General features: G+C 42.2%; 2 protein-coding genes across 2 annotated transcripts in view; one reads left to right on the top strand and one right to left on the bottom strand.

Moving 5' to 3' along the window:
* Window positions 1–16448, top strand: part of HEXB (hexosaminidase subunit beta) — a 26663-nt gene extending 10215 nt beyond the window's left edge. Inside the window, exons 6-14 of the mRNA XM_032763561.2 lie at window positions 304–405; window positions 3634–3763; window positions 6429–6609; window positions 7838–7924; window positions 8644–8716; window positions 10175–10349; window positions 10967–11057; window positions 11869–11973; window positions 16181–16448. Coding sequence (XP_032619452.1) covers window positions 304–405; window positions 3634–3763; window positions 6429–6609; window positions 7838–7924; window positions 8644–8716; window positions 10175–10349; window positions 10967–11057; window positions 11869–11973; window positions 16181–16244 — 1008 coding nt within the window. The 3' untranslated portion in view covers window positions 16245–16448. The remainder of the gene's footprint in view (window positions 1–303; window positions 406–3633; window positions 3764–6428; window positions 6610–7837; window positions 7925–8643; window positions 8717–10174; window positions 10350–10966; window positions 11058–11868; window positions 11974–16180) is intronic.
* Window positions 1–17008, bottom strand: part of FAM169A (family with sequence similarity 169 member A) — a 244951-nt gene that overhangs the window by 132101 nt on the left and 95842 nt on the right. The gene's annotated exons all lie outside the window — the stretch shown is intronic.

Genomic DNA, 17008 nt, shown 5'->3' with positions numbered 1-17008 from the left:
GTCAGTGGTGCACTGTGGGATACCGCCCGGAGGCCAATAACGTCGATTTGCGGCCACACTAACCCTAATCCGATATGTTTATATCGATTTTAGCACTACTCCTCTCGTCGAGGAGGAGTACAGAAACCGATTTAAAGAGCCCTTTATATCGATATAAGGAGTGTTGTAGTGTGGACGGGTACAGCGTTAAATCGATTTAAACGCGTAGTGTAGACCAGGCCACAGTAGTAGCGCCCTTCAAACAGTGATGCAGTGCAGGTGAAGCACTGAACTAAAATGTTAATCTTGCATTGTTCATTACAGGATGCCATGGCTTTTAACAAGTTTAACGTTCTCCACTGGCACGTAGTAGATGACCATTCATTCCCTTACCAGAGTGTCACTTTCCCTGAGTTGAGTGGCAAGGTGAGTCAAAAACATGAGTGGAATATTTGAATTTCTTGGCATGAAATATCTAAATATTTTATTGTAGAGGATCTGTTGCATTTTGAAGTTCAACCCAGACCAGTGAGAGGCTGCATTTTTGCTTGACCGATAACCCTGAGTGCGTCAAAACGCTCTGCTGCTGTAGCTCCCAGTTTGGACTCTTTCAGCCATCAACAAGGATGAACTGAGTGTCCGTGTGTTAAGCAGCCCTGGTTCAGCAACTCCAACTCCAGCAGCCTGCTTGTTACACCACTGCCACACTCTGGTCTCCACTAGCCTCGGTTATTACTAGCCAAGTGACTCCCAACACACCTGAATTTCCCCCAAACCATCTGCCCTGAAATGTCCAGCCCCCTTGTGGATCATTCAGAGCAGTAATAAGTAAGGCTATGTTTTAGTCATGGATGTTTTTAGTAAAAGTCATGGACAGGTCATGGGCAGTACACAAAAATTCATGGCCTGTGACCTAGCTATCCATTACTTGTACTATATACCCCTAACTAAAACTTAGGGGGGGCGTGTGCTGTGGGTGCTCTGGGCTGGCCTGGGACCCCTGCTGGTGCTGGAGGGTAGGGAAGGATGGCAGGGCTGGCAGGCTCCACGCAGCTTCCGGTAAGCAGCGGGCATGTCCCTGCAGCTCCTACAGGGAGGGAAGGCCAACGGGGCTCCGCGCGCTGCCCCTGCCACTAGCACCAGCTCCGCAGCTCCCATTGACAGGCAGGGGCCGCCCAAACAGCCCCCTGAGGTAAGTGGCACACCCCATCTCCCAGCCCTGAGCCCTCTTGCACACCCAAACTACTGCTGCTGCTGGGAGGTGGGGGTGCAGTGGCCCAAGACTGCCCCAGAAGTGGCTGCTGCAGAAGTCACAGAGGTCATGGGATCCATAACCTCCGTGATAGGCACACAGCCTTAGTTATAAGGTCCATTGCTCCTTTACAAAAACAAAAGCCCAGCAGCTTGTTGCTTTAACTGGAGTTAACAGTAACTTAAATTCAAATGCAGCCCTGGGATGGGTTGAATTAAAGTAAAACAAGTTTATTAACAGAAATAAAGAGGTTTTAAGTGAGATCAAGTATAAGGGATAAAGACAGAAATGGTTACAAACAAATAAAAGGGCAAACATGCATTTTAAAGTCTAAATCTTAATCTAGCAAGATACAGTCTTTTTTCAAGATGGTTTTCTCTCATGCACAGTCGTCTTTCCAATTTTTTGTTGGCTGGCCTGGCCAGGACCTGTCACAGAAATCAAATCACTTGGTTTCTTTGCCTGAAAGTGAAGGATAACTTAGGGGTTCGCTCCCCCTCTCTTTATAGTTCAGTGAACCTCTGAAATCTATTCTTTTGAAGGGTACAAAGGTGATTAGTTCATGCTGATTAAAGAAACCATGAGGTCTGGAAAATAAGGCTCCATGTTGGTTCCTCTCCTGCTGTGGTTGCTACTGTGCAAATTATCTCTTCCTGCTGCAGCCTCTAATACAAATGAATAGTCCATTGAACTTGGGCCCCACCTGGTTTGGGATGTGAGCCACCTTCCTTTGTCTATGAATAGACCTGTTTATCACCTTTACCTAGGCCCAGCTGTCTGTCTTAAACATGTTCTAGTAACATAATGTAACGGGAATTCATAACTTAACCTTACATGTGAACACACAGGCATTTTACAACAATATTAATAACCAGCGTGGTGTTAGTTTTCATGTGATACCTTCCAAGGCATATTTTGTACAAATATTATTGCATTAGTTTGTAAAGTGTGAGTACAGGAGTGCCTAGGGTCACAGCATGTGAACAGTATATCTAGCTTCTCAACTGGCCTTGAAAAGAGAAACGTTTTTTGTCAGTGTTACCTTAAGTTCAGCAGGCATCTGCAGCACCACAGGCATAGCCCAGTAAATGAAGGTGGTCTTGCACCATATACAGTTTTCACCTAGTTTCTGCAAGATAAGCATAAGCCTTGCCAATCATGCATAATTTGCATATGCCAGTGGCTTCTCTGCAGTCTTCTATGATCCAACAAGCAGAGCCACTAGTGAGATCTCGTACCAACTGATTAATGTTCCAAAATATACTACAGAATATTCGTAGCATACTATGAAAGTCTTAAAGGACACTTGTTAGTGTTCATCATTATGCCGGTTAGTCACTAATTCAAAGTGGATCACCTTATCAATAGTGAGGTTCTGCGCTATGCACTACAACACAAAAATCTGGCCAAATTTAAATTTTGTTGGATTACTCCGTTACTGGAATTCCATCCTATTGAGCCTAAGCACGACAAATATATCTCTTCATATCAAAAATCCAATGACTTTGGGGTAGAGGTTTGAAGAACTTATTTAAAATCAAGATGGGGATTCCATATGGTGCACTCGGGTCAATGACAGTCTGTCCTGCCTCTTTCCAACCTGCAGGCTGTGGGAGGGAGAGCATTTTGCCTCAGACCAGTTGCATTTTTTTCAATGCCTGTTTCTGCAGTTGAGTCACCATTTGGCTAGAACTCTGAGGCTTAAGATCCTGTTTGATAGCCACGAAGGGTCATGTTGTTGTCCGTTGAGAATTCACTTTGTGACTAGCATGTGCTACACTGAGTCAATAACTGGGAGAGGCTCCTGTCACTTTCAAGCTGCAGCTGGGGGGACAGTACAGTGCTCAAACTCAGCACCATAAAATGGACGCTGGGGTTTCAAATCAGGCAGCAGACGAAAACTGACAACTGGAGACCTAGTAACTTCAAACTGACTCCACCTCTCAACTCAATCAGCCTTTTCTATTAATTTGGTCTTTCGCATGACCAGCCAAAGGGCCCATAATGTTTCAGAACCAGTAATGCTGGTATGAGCAGGTGGATGTGTGGAGAAGTCTAATAAACAATGACTTTGTACTTTGTCAACCCCATGACTCTTAGAGGAACTGGCTTGTTCAATCAGACTTTTTTGTCACTGGAAATTTCCTTTATTAAGCAAGATCTAGGACAGAGTAAATCTCTCCCAAGTGCAGCCCATTCATTCTTGTTGGATAAAAATGCAGTTCTCCCAGGGCTGGGCTGCCAGATTTATTGGACCATAATTATCCCTGGTGTAATTGCAGATTATTTGTGACTTGCTTTCGATCTGAACTGAAGGAATTCCAGAATTTCAATACTTTTTTTTTTTTGCAAGTTCCTTGTATACTTCATAAACATTCTCTTTAAATGTGAACATTTCACAGGGCTCTTATTCCTATGATCATGTCTATACTCCGACTGATGTCCATCTGGTGATTGACTATGCTCGGCTAAGAGGTATTAGGGTTATCCCAGAGTTTGATAGCCCGGGACATACACAATCTTGGGGGAAAGGTAAGATCCATGTCTCTCTAACAAGGTTACAAAGGTTAATGCTTGTAATGAAATGAGGCACAGAGTAATGTGACTATATGAATTACTACCCATGCTCAAAGCACATTATGAAGATTTTGAAAGACTTTTCAGTGAGAGGTAGAAGAATGATAAAAGCTCTGAGATGGATTCAGTGAAGATCATTCCATTTGTTTGAAAAACAACAGTGACATTGGAAGCAATTGAAGTCCTATGTTAGCTACATGCTGAGCTTTCATTTCCTTGCAGAGTGGATATGCACAAGTGTGGGCATAAGAAAGCATATAAATGCAGCTGTATTTATTTCATTATCTGAGTATGTTAGAATTTTCAGGACTCATCATGACATATTCTAGTCCAATTGCTGTTAGAATGATGGAGATAGGAAACTGATTCAGCTTGTGGAATGCAATTACAGTGAGGAGTGGAGTCTCACTTTGTTGTTTTTGAACTTCTTATTAAGGCAGAGTTACAATGAAATGTTAACCTACTACATCATATATTACTTATTCGGGATCCGGTGAATATTTAAAGAACTTGACTAAAGATTCTAGCTTACTTGCTGGGGAGCCTTCCTCCTCTGAATGCATTAAAAAGGGTAACCACATTTCTAAATCTGTTGGGTATGTATTTGGTGTGAAAGCTTTTCCTTTACAAGGACAGTCTATGTTTTACCATACCACAGTTCTGTAGGAGGAGAAGTCACATTTTTTCCAATAACACGATACTCTACCAAAGCGTAGATGACAGCAACATAGGTCACTTGCAGAAGTTGGGGGTGGCAAACACCAGAGTAACACTGTAAAATAAAATACCAAAACCAATACTGTACAGGGCATTGAGATTATCTAGAATTGTTGGAGGAGGCCATACCACTTGCTGTTCCGCTAGTGTCTATTTTGTATCGGTTTTTTGTATTGCAATCATCACCAGAGCATCTGAACACCTTCCCATAGTGCATTAAGCAACGTGACTACGCATCTGTCACATGTTGTTTATTCTCTTATCCTCTCCCCAGAGGGAAAAGTGTGTCAAGGGGGAAGTGTCTTGTTTGGTAGGGTGGTTGTGTGGTGTGGTGTTTGTTTAAATATACCTGCTGAGTCTGAGTGTCTGTTTGTTTGATCAACTGTGATCAGATTTGCAGATGACCATACAGTTCTGGAGAAGTGACAGAAGGCCAGAACCAAACTGTAAAGTAACATAGTGATTTAAAAACAGTGGGTGTCCAGACAAAAAGAAGAAAGTTGGTATAAAAATCCTACCTTCAGGGAGAAGAAATAGGGAGGGTACAAAATAGATATGATGAAATAGCCATTGCTTTTTACCTTGTCTTAATATTGACATTTTCCACATAACTTTGCATTGGTTTCTGCAAGGAAGGTGTTCTTAGGACAGGTAGGTGACAAGGACCTCTCTCCTAAATTAGTGTACAATATTAATTTTCACAACTCATATCCTAGTTTAGTTCATGTAAGTTGACCCTTCTTGACTTGATGACTCAGGAGGTGGCAGGCCTGCAAAACTTTTGCTCTCCTTTTCTCTCTTTCCCTAGTTGCTCCGTAGGGGTGTTTTCCTGTGCATAGTATTGGGATGTATGTAGACTTTCAGAGTAGCAAAATTAGTTACTAGTGGGATGGGTCGGGAAGGCCTGGGGAGCTGTGATCTGAAATCAGCTTTCTAAGATGTCCTCTTGAAAACCCACCATTGCCTTTGCTTCCTTCCTAGACTCATTGTGGCACTTCCCATCCATAGAGCCCTGCGCAGATACAAAAACATGTATCCACATCCAATCTGCAATCCTCAAAAATTGTCTCATCCACGGACTTGTGGGGCTCTAAACAGCTCCATAGGTTGCTGCGTAGCAGGGACACAAGGCTGTGTCAAGCCCCCAACTGCCCCAACTTCTCCCCAGAGACCTCCTGCCTGCTCCACCCCTGCCGTACCTCTTTCCCTGCTGCAGGCAGGGAGGCTACAATTCTGGGATCTTCTATGCAATGCTGCCCTCCCCGTGAGGGGCGCGGACATGCCTACACAGTTGCAGTGGCTCTAATGCATGCAGCTATTGCCGCCTGCTTGTTTAAAGAACAACCCCACCTTCAAAATAGCACTGGGCTCACTCCCTTCTGGGGGTTGTAGTTTACCTCCTGCCTCTGAGCAAGCTAGGGATTACAATTCCCAGAATGCCCAGCACGCTGCTGCGTGATTCAGAGAGCTGAGCTGAGCTGGAGCCTGCTGGCTGGGTGACAGCCACTTCGTCTGTGTACTGCAGAGCCCTATACAGATACAAAACTTGTATCTGCATCCATGCTGCAATTGGAAAAAATGGTCTGAAGCGGACGTGGATACAAAGCAGATTTGCAGGGCTCTACCCATCCAGGGATGCATCAGAATCTGGTTTTCCAGATGGTAGCATGGTCTGTAAATATTCAAGCATTAAACTGGGCGTCAGGAAGTCCTGAGTTCTAATCCTGTCCCAAACGCCTTCTGTGGTCTTGGGCCAGTCATTTAACACTCATCTTCTTTTGCCAATTATATAAAGTAGGAATAATACTTAAACCAGTCTTGAGTGTGCTAATGTTTGTAAAGCGTTTTGTCTAATACACAGAATTACTAGTTCTTTTATCCTCTTAATTGCTTCTTTTATTAGGTCAAAAAGACCTCCTCACACCATGTTTCAATGGAGAGCACTGGAGTGGTTCTTATGGACCTGTAAACCCCATTCTGAATACAACTTATCATTTCATGACTGACCTCTTCAAAGAAATTAGCGGTGTATTTCCTGATGCCTACATCCACTTGGGAGGAGATGAAGTGGACTTCACTTGTTGGTATGATGTGACAGTTCAAAGCATAGAGGCTGGTACATCTATAATCTCCCTAATGTCAGCAATTACGGCATTCAGTTCAGTGATGCATATGGAAAGTAATGTGGCTTTTCCTGGTTGATGTAAGGGTGGGGTCTCATGAGCTGAGGTTTCTTCTGATCATAGCTGCGTAACAAGATGCATTGTAGGGAGAAGTGTTTGCAACTTCTAAGAAGTTAAGAGACTAGAGTGGGGCTAATTCTATTTAGCATGGATGGTTGTTTTGATTAAAACATTTAAAGTAACATTAAAGTTGAAAGATGCCTTTATAAAACTAATAGGTTAAAAGGGAGCTACAGCCTTGCAGAAAAGTGATGTATGAAATAACTCGTCTAATCCAAAAAATTGAAATCTTAATGCATTATAAAAACTGAAAAGCAGCCTCTTCTTAAATAAATGGACTTTTTTCTTTAAAAACCTGCCTTTCCTCCACCTGCCCAACTGGGTTTAAAAGGACAATAGTACCGATAGTTCAAATTAACAGCATGCCACTGTTTTAAGTTACTTTAAATGGTAGTGAGCACTGAATATTTTGGGGAGTGACTATTGATAACAGAAATTAGGTTTTGAAACCTGCCTTACAGGCATGTTTCCAGTGGAACTATGTTGAAATCAAACTGTCTGAAATGTTTCAATTTTGACAAATTGGCAAATTCCACTGAAATTTTTTCAACGGGCTTTACTAGAGTCTTCCTAGAATTGGGAAAATGGAGTAGGGAAAGTTCTGAAAAGAAATTAGTTATCCAAGATTGTACTAGTAATTTAATACTTCATACATATTTTAAAATATCAGCTTGATCAATTTAGCCCTAATCTAGAAAGGATTTAGATTTATCTACCTGCCTGCTGCTCCACCCTGTTCCTTGGCAGCCCACCCGGCAGACTGCCTTGGAGAAGGGGACCCCAGGGCTGGGAATCCATCCCTTTCGGGGAATTTTGGTTTTGTTCTGATTTGGAACAAAACTCAAAGTTCAAGTTTTGAATTACTAAAGTTCTCTGTGAAAGGGAATTGCTTTTCTCTGGGTTGTGACATTTAAGTTTTGCCTCATCTCGTGCACCTACTGCTACCAATATCTCTTTATAACACATAGCACAAGACAGCCTGCTAAGTAAAACTTACATTACTGGAAACTGGGTTTGGGAATCTTTGTAAGGAATCAGAATAACACTGCTAATATTTTCCGCTTTTAAGGAAATCTAACCCTGATGTGACAGAGTTTATGAAGCAGCAAGGATTTGGCATTGACTATGCTAAACTGGAATCTTACTATATTCAGAAGTAAGTTGTTTTTCACTTTTGCCAGCATATTTAATAAAACTTTCTTCCCAGTCTTTTACCCCATCCTCTAATTCTATCAACCCTAAAAACACCTAGTTTGTTAGAGTGCATGTGTGATGGAGTGGAGGGAAGCTGAATTACAAGAACACCCATATTTTTCCTTTTCAGAGGTGGAGTATGAAACTTACAACTTTGTGTGTGGTGCATCATTAACATTCAGTGCTTGCATGCTAGTGATAAGCATGCTCTAAATACATACATCAGATGTGTCTTGTCATTTAAATGTCTTAAACCAGAGTTGACTGTTTAAAATTTTGGTAGAAGGACCCAGGTGTAACCTTTTGTCTCCCTCAACATTTTTGAGCTAACTTGTTGCTTTTTTTTTTTTTTTTTTAAACTAAAACCATACCCCTTTGTAGCAGTGAATCTCTGGCTAGAGTCACCAGTTTGCATTAATGCTCATGAATTTCCTGACCATATGGCCACTTCCCTTTCACATGATTCTTAGAGCTGGTGTCTTGTGTAAGGTGGATGGGTGAAGGACAAGAAATGCAAAGATCAGGCTTTTCCTTAGGCCTTCCACAACACTGCGCAGTGGGCTGAGAACCTGTTACCGCATAAACATCATACAGGCTCAGTATTTCTGCAGTAAAATGAGGTGATCTAAGACCTGCTACTGTCATTCTTAACTGTAATCCTATTTTATTTTAAAATTCTAGAATCTTGGATATTGTTTCCTCAGCTAACAAAGGATACATAGTCTGGCAGGAAGTGTTTGATAAAGGAGTAAAGGTAAGATCTGACAAATGGACAAGTCACTTAACAGCACAGGACTGCAGTAGGCTTGCAAAATGGCTTGGTTAAACAAGTCTCTGATCCTGCAAAGGTTTAGGCATGTGAGTAGTTCATTGACACCAATGGGATTGGAAAGGTGCGGAAACTTTACAGAATTGGAGCCTGAGGCCATGGCTACACTGGCACTTTACAGCGCTGCAACTTTCGCGCTCGGGTGTGAAAAACACACTCCCCTGAGCGCCGCAAGATACAGCGCTGTAAAGCCTCAGTGTAAACAGTGCCGCAGCGCTGCAAGCTACACCCGTAGAGGATGTGGAGTACACACAGCGCTGGGAGAGCTCTCTCCCAGCACTGGTGCTGCGACCACACTCGCGCAGCAGCGCTTTGAAGTTTCAACTGTAGGCATAGCCTTACTTGATTCATAGACTTAAGATCAGAAAGGACCATCATAATCATGTCGTCTGACCTCCTGCACATGGCAGGTCACAGAACCTCACCCACCCACTCCTGTAATAGACCCCTAACCACTGGTTGAGTTACTGAACTCAAATTACAACTTAAAGACTTTTAAGTTACACAAAATCTACCTTTTATGCTAGTATAACCTGCAGGTGACTCATGCCCCATGCTACTGAGGAAGGTGAAAAACTCCCAGGTTCTCTGCCAATGTGATCCAGCGAAAATTCCTTCCTGACTCCAAATATAGAGATCAATTAAACCTTGACTTTTCAGCCAGGCACTTGAGAAAGAATTCTCTATGGTAACTCGGAGCCCTTCCCATCTAGTGTCCCATCACGAGTCACTGGCGATATCTGCTACGTTCAGTCACAGATCAGCTACATGCCGTTGTAGGTAGTTTCATCAGACCATCCCTTCCATAAACCTATCATGCTCAGCTTGAAGCAAGTTAGGATTTTTGCCCCCACTGCTTCCCAGAGTTAAAATGCTAGAACAGGAACATTACCAAGCTTCTTTCTCCTGCACTTGATTTGAAACTGATAGTCCTAATGACTTCAGAACTTCTTGACGTGGGTGGGAAAGTCCATAGAGTAAATCTGTTTGTCCTGGGCTCGGTGATCTATAATTTTGTACTCTGAAACTACACTGGAATAGTTCTGATATCTGGGAGTTAAAGTTTACTGATAGGGTTGCTCTGGATGAAATAGAAAGCAGCTTAAGGCATTTACTTTTAAAAGAGATTATAACAAAATGAAGTCTGGAATATATATTTAAAAAAAATCACATTAAAATTAAGTTCTTAGATTTGGTATATCAGAGAATACTCCCATTTCTTTAGAAAAAAATACAGAATGGAAATCTGCCATCTTTGAAATACTGGTCTTACTAAAACAAACCCTTTGTTTGGAACTAGACTCAGGTGTTCAATGATGAAACTAATTGCAAAATCATTTGTAGCCATTTACTTACGTTAGTGTGTTGTTCTTATTTTTCTAGATAAAACCTGACACAATAGTAGAAGTGTGGATAAGTAGTTTGTATACCACAGAACTAAGCCGTGTAACAGGAGCTGGGTTCACCACTATCCTGGCAGCCCCCTGGTACCTAGACTATATTAGTTACGGACAGGACTGGAAAAAATACTACAGCATTGAGCCACTCAACTTCCCTGGTTTGTTAAACTGCATTTAAATTACTCATTTCTATTTGGATAACTACTTGCATGTGGCTTTTCTATGTGCACTTTGATTTGTGGCTTTGGTTTTGAAGGCTGTGGGGAGGAGGTGTCCAGGTGGCTCTTTTTCTGGGTCACTAATACAATATACATATATGCAGTTATTTGCATTATGTGCTTACAACATCCCCTGACCAATACAAAATTCATCATAAGAGAACCACAATGCCCAAATAATTAGTTTTTTTTTTTTTTTTTAAAGGTAACTGCTTTTCATAGTTGTTGCAGTCTTCACATCCATACACTTAACTTCCTACCCTTTTTATGTGATCATAAATATTTACTGGTACTTGAGTGCACTTCAAGAAATAAGTTACTGAAGCCATATTGAATCATTAACTAACATGTAAGACTTCATTTAGTTCATGCGAAGCTTGTGATCCTCCCTAGACTGTGTTAAACTTCTAATGTCTGTGATATGCTTAAAATGTGTACACTAGGTTTTTTTGAAAATCTACATTCAGCTATCAAAGGTGAAGGTTATGGCAGCTGCCTGTCAACTGCACTTAGCATGGAAATTAACTGTTCATTCCATTTTTGTGGTTTGAATACAGGGTGTGAAAAGCAGAAAAAGTTGGTGATAGGTGGAGAAGCCTGCCTTTGGGGAGAATTTGTGGATGCAACTAACCTCACACCAAGATTATGGTATAGAACTTTTTGATCACTTTCAGATTTTTTGGAAAATGTTAACCGTTATGGGATTGAATTAATCCCATAATCTATTTAGAATTTAAAACCAGAAGGGACTATTAGCTCTTCAAGTCTGATTTACATATCACAAGCCATTAAATTTCACTGTTGTCCAGGTTGAGCCAAATAATTTTTGCTCAACACAGTATTTGTCCTCAGACTAAATTGTTGTGTGCCACAGGCAGAGTAAGAGAGACTGAGGTGCCATTAATCCCAGGGATGGATTAGGTAAGATGCCTGGATGATCCTAGCAGGTGATCCATGCTGTAGAGGTAGTGAAAATCCCCCAAGTCCCTGCCAGTCTGACCTGGGAGAAAATTCCTTCTTGCTTTAGATAGGTCAATCAGTTTGACCGTAAGCATGGGGCCAGGACTCACCAGCTAAGCATTAAAGAAAAAGAGGCTTTTCTGTACCACCTCAGAGCACTGACTCATTCTATCAGATGTCCTGTCTCCAGCTGTAGCCAGTCCCTGATACTTGAGAGAAAGGCTAAAAGCCCAGCCTCCATCTTAGCCAATTGTGCATCAGGGAAAAAAATGCATCTTGATCTCTGCAGGTGCTTCAGCATAAGATTTGATTAACCATTGTCAGTGCAGAACTGCAAGTGTTATGAGGATGTTGAGGGCACTGCAATGCTTTATAGCTTGTTGCTAATATTGGTCAGTGGTAAAAAACTGTTTCCTCTGGGGTCAAGACCCAGTATTAAATTCATTCTATTCTGGGAAATAGAATAAATTCTTAGACTGAATTGAATGTCTTTCTACAGGCCTCGAGCAAGTGCTGTTGGGGAGAGGCTCTGGAGCAGTGAAAATGTGACTAACATACAGGATGCTTATAACAGACTAGTGAAGCATCGTTGTCGCATGCTAAGGTAAGATAGCAGGAGTTAGAGTAACCCTCAGCTCCAGGATTCATTAGAACTAATGAATTTCAATCCATCACTGTTTTAATGCATTTATCTTGCAGTCTTCAATTCCAAGGTTTGCATGGAACATTTACTTAACCAATAACTGTAGCTTTCTCTAGTTAGTGGTACCTCTGCATAGTCACACGTCAAATGCACTGAGTTTCATGAGCTTTCTAGAAAAGTCATACTTATTGGGTCTGTACAAACACTCCTTCGTGCTATGAAACACTTAGCCACGGTCACATACATAGAGGTCATGGGGCTAAAGAGAGAGCTCCAAGCTCTGAGGGTTCTAATTGAGGACAAGTGTGTCTTGACAAAATGTCCAGAAACATCCTCTGAAAAGAATGCTAAGTCCAAAATAGACCTGCTGAAAGATGATCAGTAGCTGCCTTATTTATCTACAAATCTAGGGATTGAAATACACCGCATTTCCAGGTATTTCTAAACCTTTTTATGGCTGATTCAGACTCTTACTTACCTATCGAGGGACAGAAACAACTAGTACCTGCTGCTTATGATATGCAGCCACCACATCCAATACCTAGCATAAAACTAGAGTAGATTATCCAAATGGCAAGATTTGGAAATGACTGTCTCCACTGCAAAAGTACAGGTCCTTTCAGTAAGCTAGCCTGCCTGCTGAAAGAAGCCATTTTTTTAAAAGGGTGAAGAGCCCCAACTAATCTCTCTGAGAGGACAGGGATAACAGAAGCTACAGTCCGGAGTTGGAACTTGATACTAGAGTCTCTTCTGGACAAGTAGTGCCATACATTAGGCCCAGTCTAAATGCACTGTTGCACTAGCTTAACCTTAAATCAATTTAAAAACACTTAAGTATCTACACAAGGGTTTGCATGAGGTTATTTGAACACTAATTTAAACAAATCAAGTTGAGGGGTCAGAGAAAGGTTTCCATCAGGTTAACTAAATGTTTTTAAACAGCTTTTAGTTAAATGAGGGCCTTTATGCCTTTCGTCCAAAGATCTAAAGGTGCCTTTCATTAATAATGAATCCCACCTTTGCTCTGAGCAGGGTCTTGTAAGAGAGACTGAGGACAAGGGAGAAATGAACTATATATTCAAACTGGATTATCTTCAGCATAGCATGGCCATAGAGTGACCAACAAACACGCTCTAGGACAGGGGTGGGCAAACTTTGTGGCCTGAGGGCCACATCTGGGTGGGGAAATTGCATGCAGGGCCATGAATGTAGGGCTGGGGCAGGAGGTTGGGGTGTGGGAGCAGGCTCAGGGCAGAGGAGGGGTGCAGGAGGGGTTCAGGCTCTACCCTGGCACCATTTACCTGGAGGAGCATGGGGTGGCAGGAGCACACACCTGGACCAGGGCAAACTCCAGTTTCATGTTGCATTTGTTACCTAGAGCAGGGGTGGGCAAACTATGGGAAGCAGCTGGCATCATGGCCCTAAGGGAGCAGGGGCAGAGGGCTCCATATTCCTCCCCCTGCAGCTCCCATTGGCCATGGTTTCCCGTTCCTGGCCAATGGGAGCTGTGGGGGGAGGTACTCATAGGCAAGCGCAGCATGTGGAGCCCTCTGTCCGCCCCCCTCTCCCAGGGGTCACAGGGATGTGGTGCCAACTGCTTCTGGGAGTGGCATAGGGCCCATGGCACCACAAGGGTGGCAATCTCATGGGCTGGATCCAAAGCCATGAGGGTCTGGATCCAGCCCATGGGCCGTAGTTTGCCCACTCGTTCTAGGAGATAACAAATGCAACAAGAAACTGGAGTTTGGAGAAACTTGTAATTTTTTTAAGGCTGGGTGGATAAGGACAGAAACTTACATTAGAAAATATAAGGTCAGGTATCGCCCGTTGTTGGCATAGATGAAACTTCTGCGGAAGTATCTTAGATGAAGTGAATTTCATTCTCACTGGATTGTGTCAACAGTAGCATCTGTGCATTACATTCTACCTCCTTTTCCAGACGTATGTGGATTTTGCTGGCATACAAATCCTCACCTTGAGAGATCTTATTTTAGACAAAGCCACCTGTCAACAGCAGGACTAGTGAAGAGTGAGATGCATCCTTTTGGGTTATATTTTGATCCCAGCATTTCTCGTACCAGAATCCAAACCCCAGCCCCTACCTGCTGGGGATAACCAACTGTGAACACAAAGGAAAAACTACCACTATCCTTTCCCCGTACCAAAAAACTCATCTTGAAAAGGAAGTGTGTGGAAGATCAAAGTTCTTGTGTGTAGCCTTAAGTTACACACTGCCTATGCGAGGTGGGACCTGCCAAAACTTTCCTTTCTAGATTAGATTTAGGGACCCAAACAAGGTGAGGATAGTCTAATTTTTTAGGATCTAAGCACTTAAGTAGACTAACCTATCCTTCAAGCAGTGTCTTTGCATCTAAGAGGTTCAAACAAGAACTCCCAAAAGGCAGTGTCTGTGAGCCTGTTCGCCCTGCTGCAATAAGGAGTTGTGGACTGAAGTTGCCCTTCTATGGTTCTTGAGATGTCTTTGCTAATGTACCACTTCTGGGCTGCTCTAGCTGTCTGTGTAGTGGTGGGTGGGAGGAAAACTGAAAAGCTTTCCAGGCCTTGAGGGAAAGTCCTATACTTGCAGCTAGCCTCAGAATGGAACTGAGGTGGCAAGGACTTACCTAGTTTCTTATAACCTTGTGCTGAATCTTCTCCTCACAGACTGCTTTTATAGAGCATGCCTGAAGCTCAGAGCCAGGTGGTGCATCCCACAGTGAGGATTATGCAGAGGTTACTCAGAACTATGTAGAGTTTAAATTTGTTTAGATCATTTACCACTAAGGGTCATGCTGAGATGGCACAGTGCTGGAGGGAGGAGGACTTGACAATTCCTAATAGTAAAGATACCATTGTAAATGCTCTTAACCAGGGATTTAATTGAGACAGTTTCTAGGTATTTACTGTTACTGCATTTTCTGGGTGGCTGCACTAGCATCTGACTCTTCAATTAAAAAGAAAAAGCTGTAGCTCTTATTCAGAACGTGACCTGGTGTAGCGCTGAGGCTGGAGCAAGGCAGTATTTTGAAGGCACTCAGTGCCCTGCCCGCCTCAACAAACAAAAGGAAAACTCCACACCAAGGCCCTTGTTACTGCTAGTGCAGTGGTGATAGAGGATAATGGTGACTGTTCAGAGCCACAGCTGTAACTCCCTCTGTAGGAAAACACAAGCGCAGCTGCTACTGCTGTAGTCAATGGGGCTGTAGGATTGGCAGCAGAACAGCTAAACCCACATTCCACACAGAGTGGGGAGATAAGAGCCATGCCTTTTATGTAGAAGATGTCAGTGCAGAATCAATTAAACCTGCTACCGAGGTGTTCAATATTTAATTGATGTATTGACTACCCCATTCCTTTCACTGTAGCTTTGAAGCTTAATTTAAATGCCAAAATTAAAAACTGAACCATTGATCATTTTAGCAGAGATGCTACCACTGCCCATCCCCAAACTTTTTAACCCATACTGCACCCACATCTTATTTGCACAAGATTAACTATCACAGAGTTTCTACATAAAGAACTGTGTGGAAGTCAAGGATCTACAACAACATCAAGTCTGATTTTAAAGACCTTAGTATTTCCTTCACAGGCTGCTGCCCCAAAAACTAGAATAGCCTTAAAAGACTGAAGAGGAATTGAGTGGGAGCGGAATGAACCTGACAGACATTAATGCTATACTGCAACAGGGGTCTTGTTCACCAGACTGTCAGCTGTACTACAAACTGGCCAAAAGTAAAATAATTAAAGCTGCATGTCAAGGCAAAATGTAGTCTATTTTCATGATTCTCCTGCATGCTGCTTGTTTTCAAATGGCAGCAAGGCTATGCTGAAGCTCCTCCAACAGGATGGAGAACCCCATCCTAAGATTTTGTATTCACTCTAAGTTAGGCATTTGAGACCATTTTCTAATATGCTAGTATCTCTAATTAGACCACACACAGTAGCATACTTCTAAGCTAAGTATGACTTTTAAAGCTCAGAATGGGGCCATCTTTTTCATCCTCTCAGTAAGTCATCCATTAGTTTATTGCCTTAACTGACAAGTTCTTGTACTACTTAGGCCTAATTTGCTCTGTAAGCAAAGCTAGCACTGTCTCATCTTACTATTTGTACTGCTAGTTCCTTTTATACAAGTGTGCACAGTATAAGACAAATTTTCTTTTAACAGACGTGGAATAGCAGCTGAACCGTTGTTTGTCGGGTATTGTGATCCTGAATACAGAGGCCGGTAACTGTTGCAGCAATGTTTTACCGAATTACCTGAAATGTCTCTGCGGGAAGTGAATCTATACACTCAGCAGCTGAAACTTGCACTGAAAAAATAAATCCTGAGATGCTGGAAGTTAGTTATGCACATTTCTGGCAGAAATCAGATATTTTAAAACTATAGCAATTGATACTAATGCAATACTAAATTACAATAAATGTACAGAGAATCAAGGAAACCTCTGTGTAGTTACAGTGTGTGTATGTAGCAGGTTTTATTCCTATTGAACAAGCATAATTCCAAATGGCAGCTACCCGTACCTGACCTAGATATGGCCGTCCATATAGCTGTCTATTGGAATCCTTCACTCTACAATCCTTGAGCATGACAATCACAACGACATAACTGACAGACCACTCAACCTTAGGCAGTAGAGGACAACAGAATACTGTGCCTAGAGGCTCAGAGCTTACAGTAAACTATCATTAAGTGGTAAAGGCAAGTTATTTATACAAATGTGTGACCATAAGGGATATGAACAGTACACTTTTGATAAAGCACAGCTGCATAAGAATTATGTTAGCAATACAAGCTTCCTCAAATGTACTCTGGACAGAGTATGAGGGAAAGAGAAAAGTAGTTCATTGTGTCTAGTCAATGCTTAGTCTACTACCTCAAATAACCCAGAAGTTGCAAAGAACTGGAATGAGACTAGCCGATTTCAGGTAGACAAGTACTGATTCATCGTGACGCAGAGCTGATAGGCTATATGATATACATTACCTTAAA

The sequence above is a fragment of the Chelonoidis abingdonii genome, chromosome 6, assembly GCF_003597395.2.
Source record: "Chelonoidis abingdonii isolate Lonesome George chromosome 6, CheloAbing_2.0, whole genome shotgun sequence".
In the NCBI taxonomy this organism is placed as follows: domain Eukaryota; kingdom Metazoa; phylum Chordata; order Testudines; family Testudinidae; genus Chelonoidis; species Chelonoidis abingdonii.
Note: the sequence above shows the minus strand (reverse complement) of the source record. Positions and strands in the feature narration are given on the sequence as shown.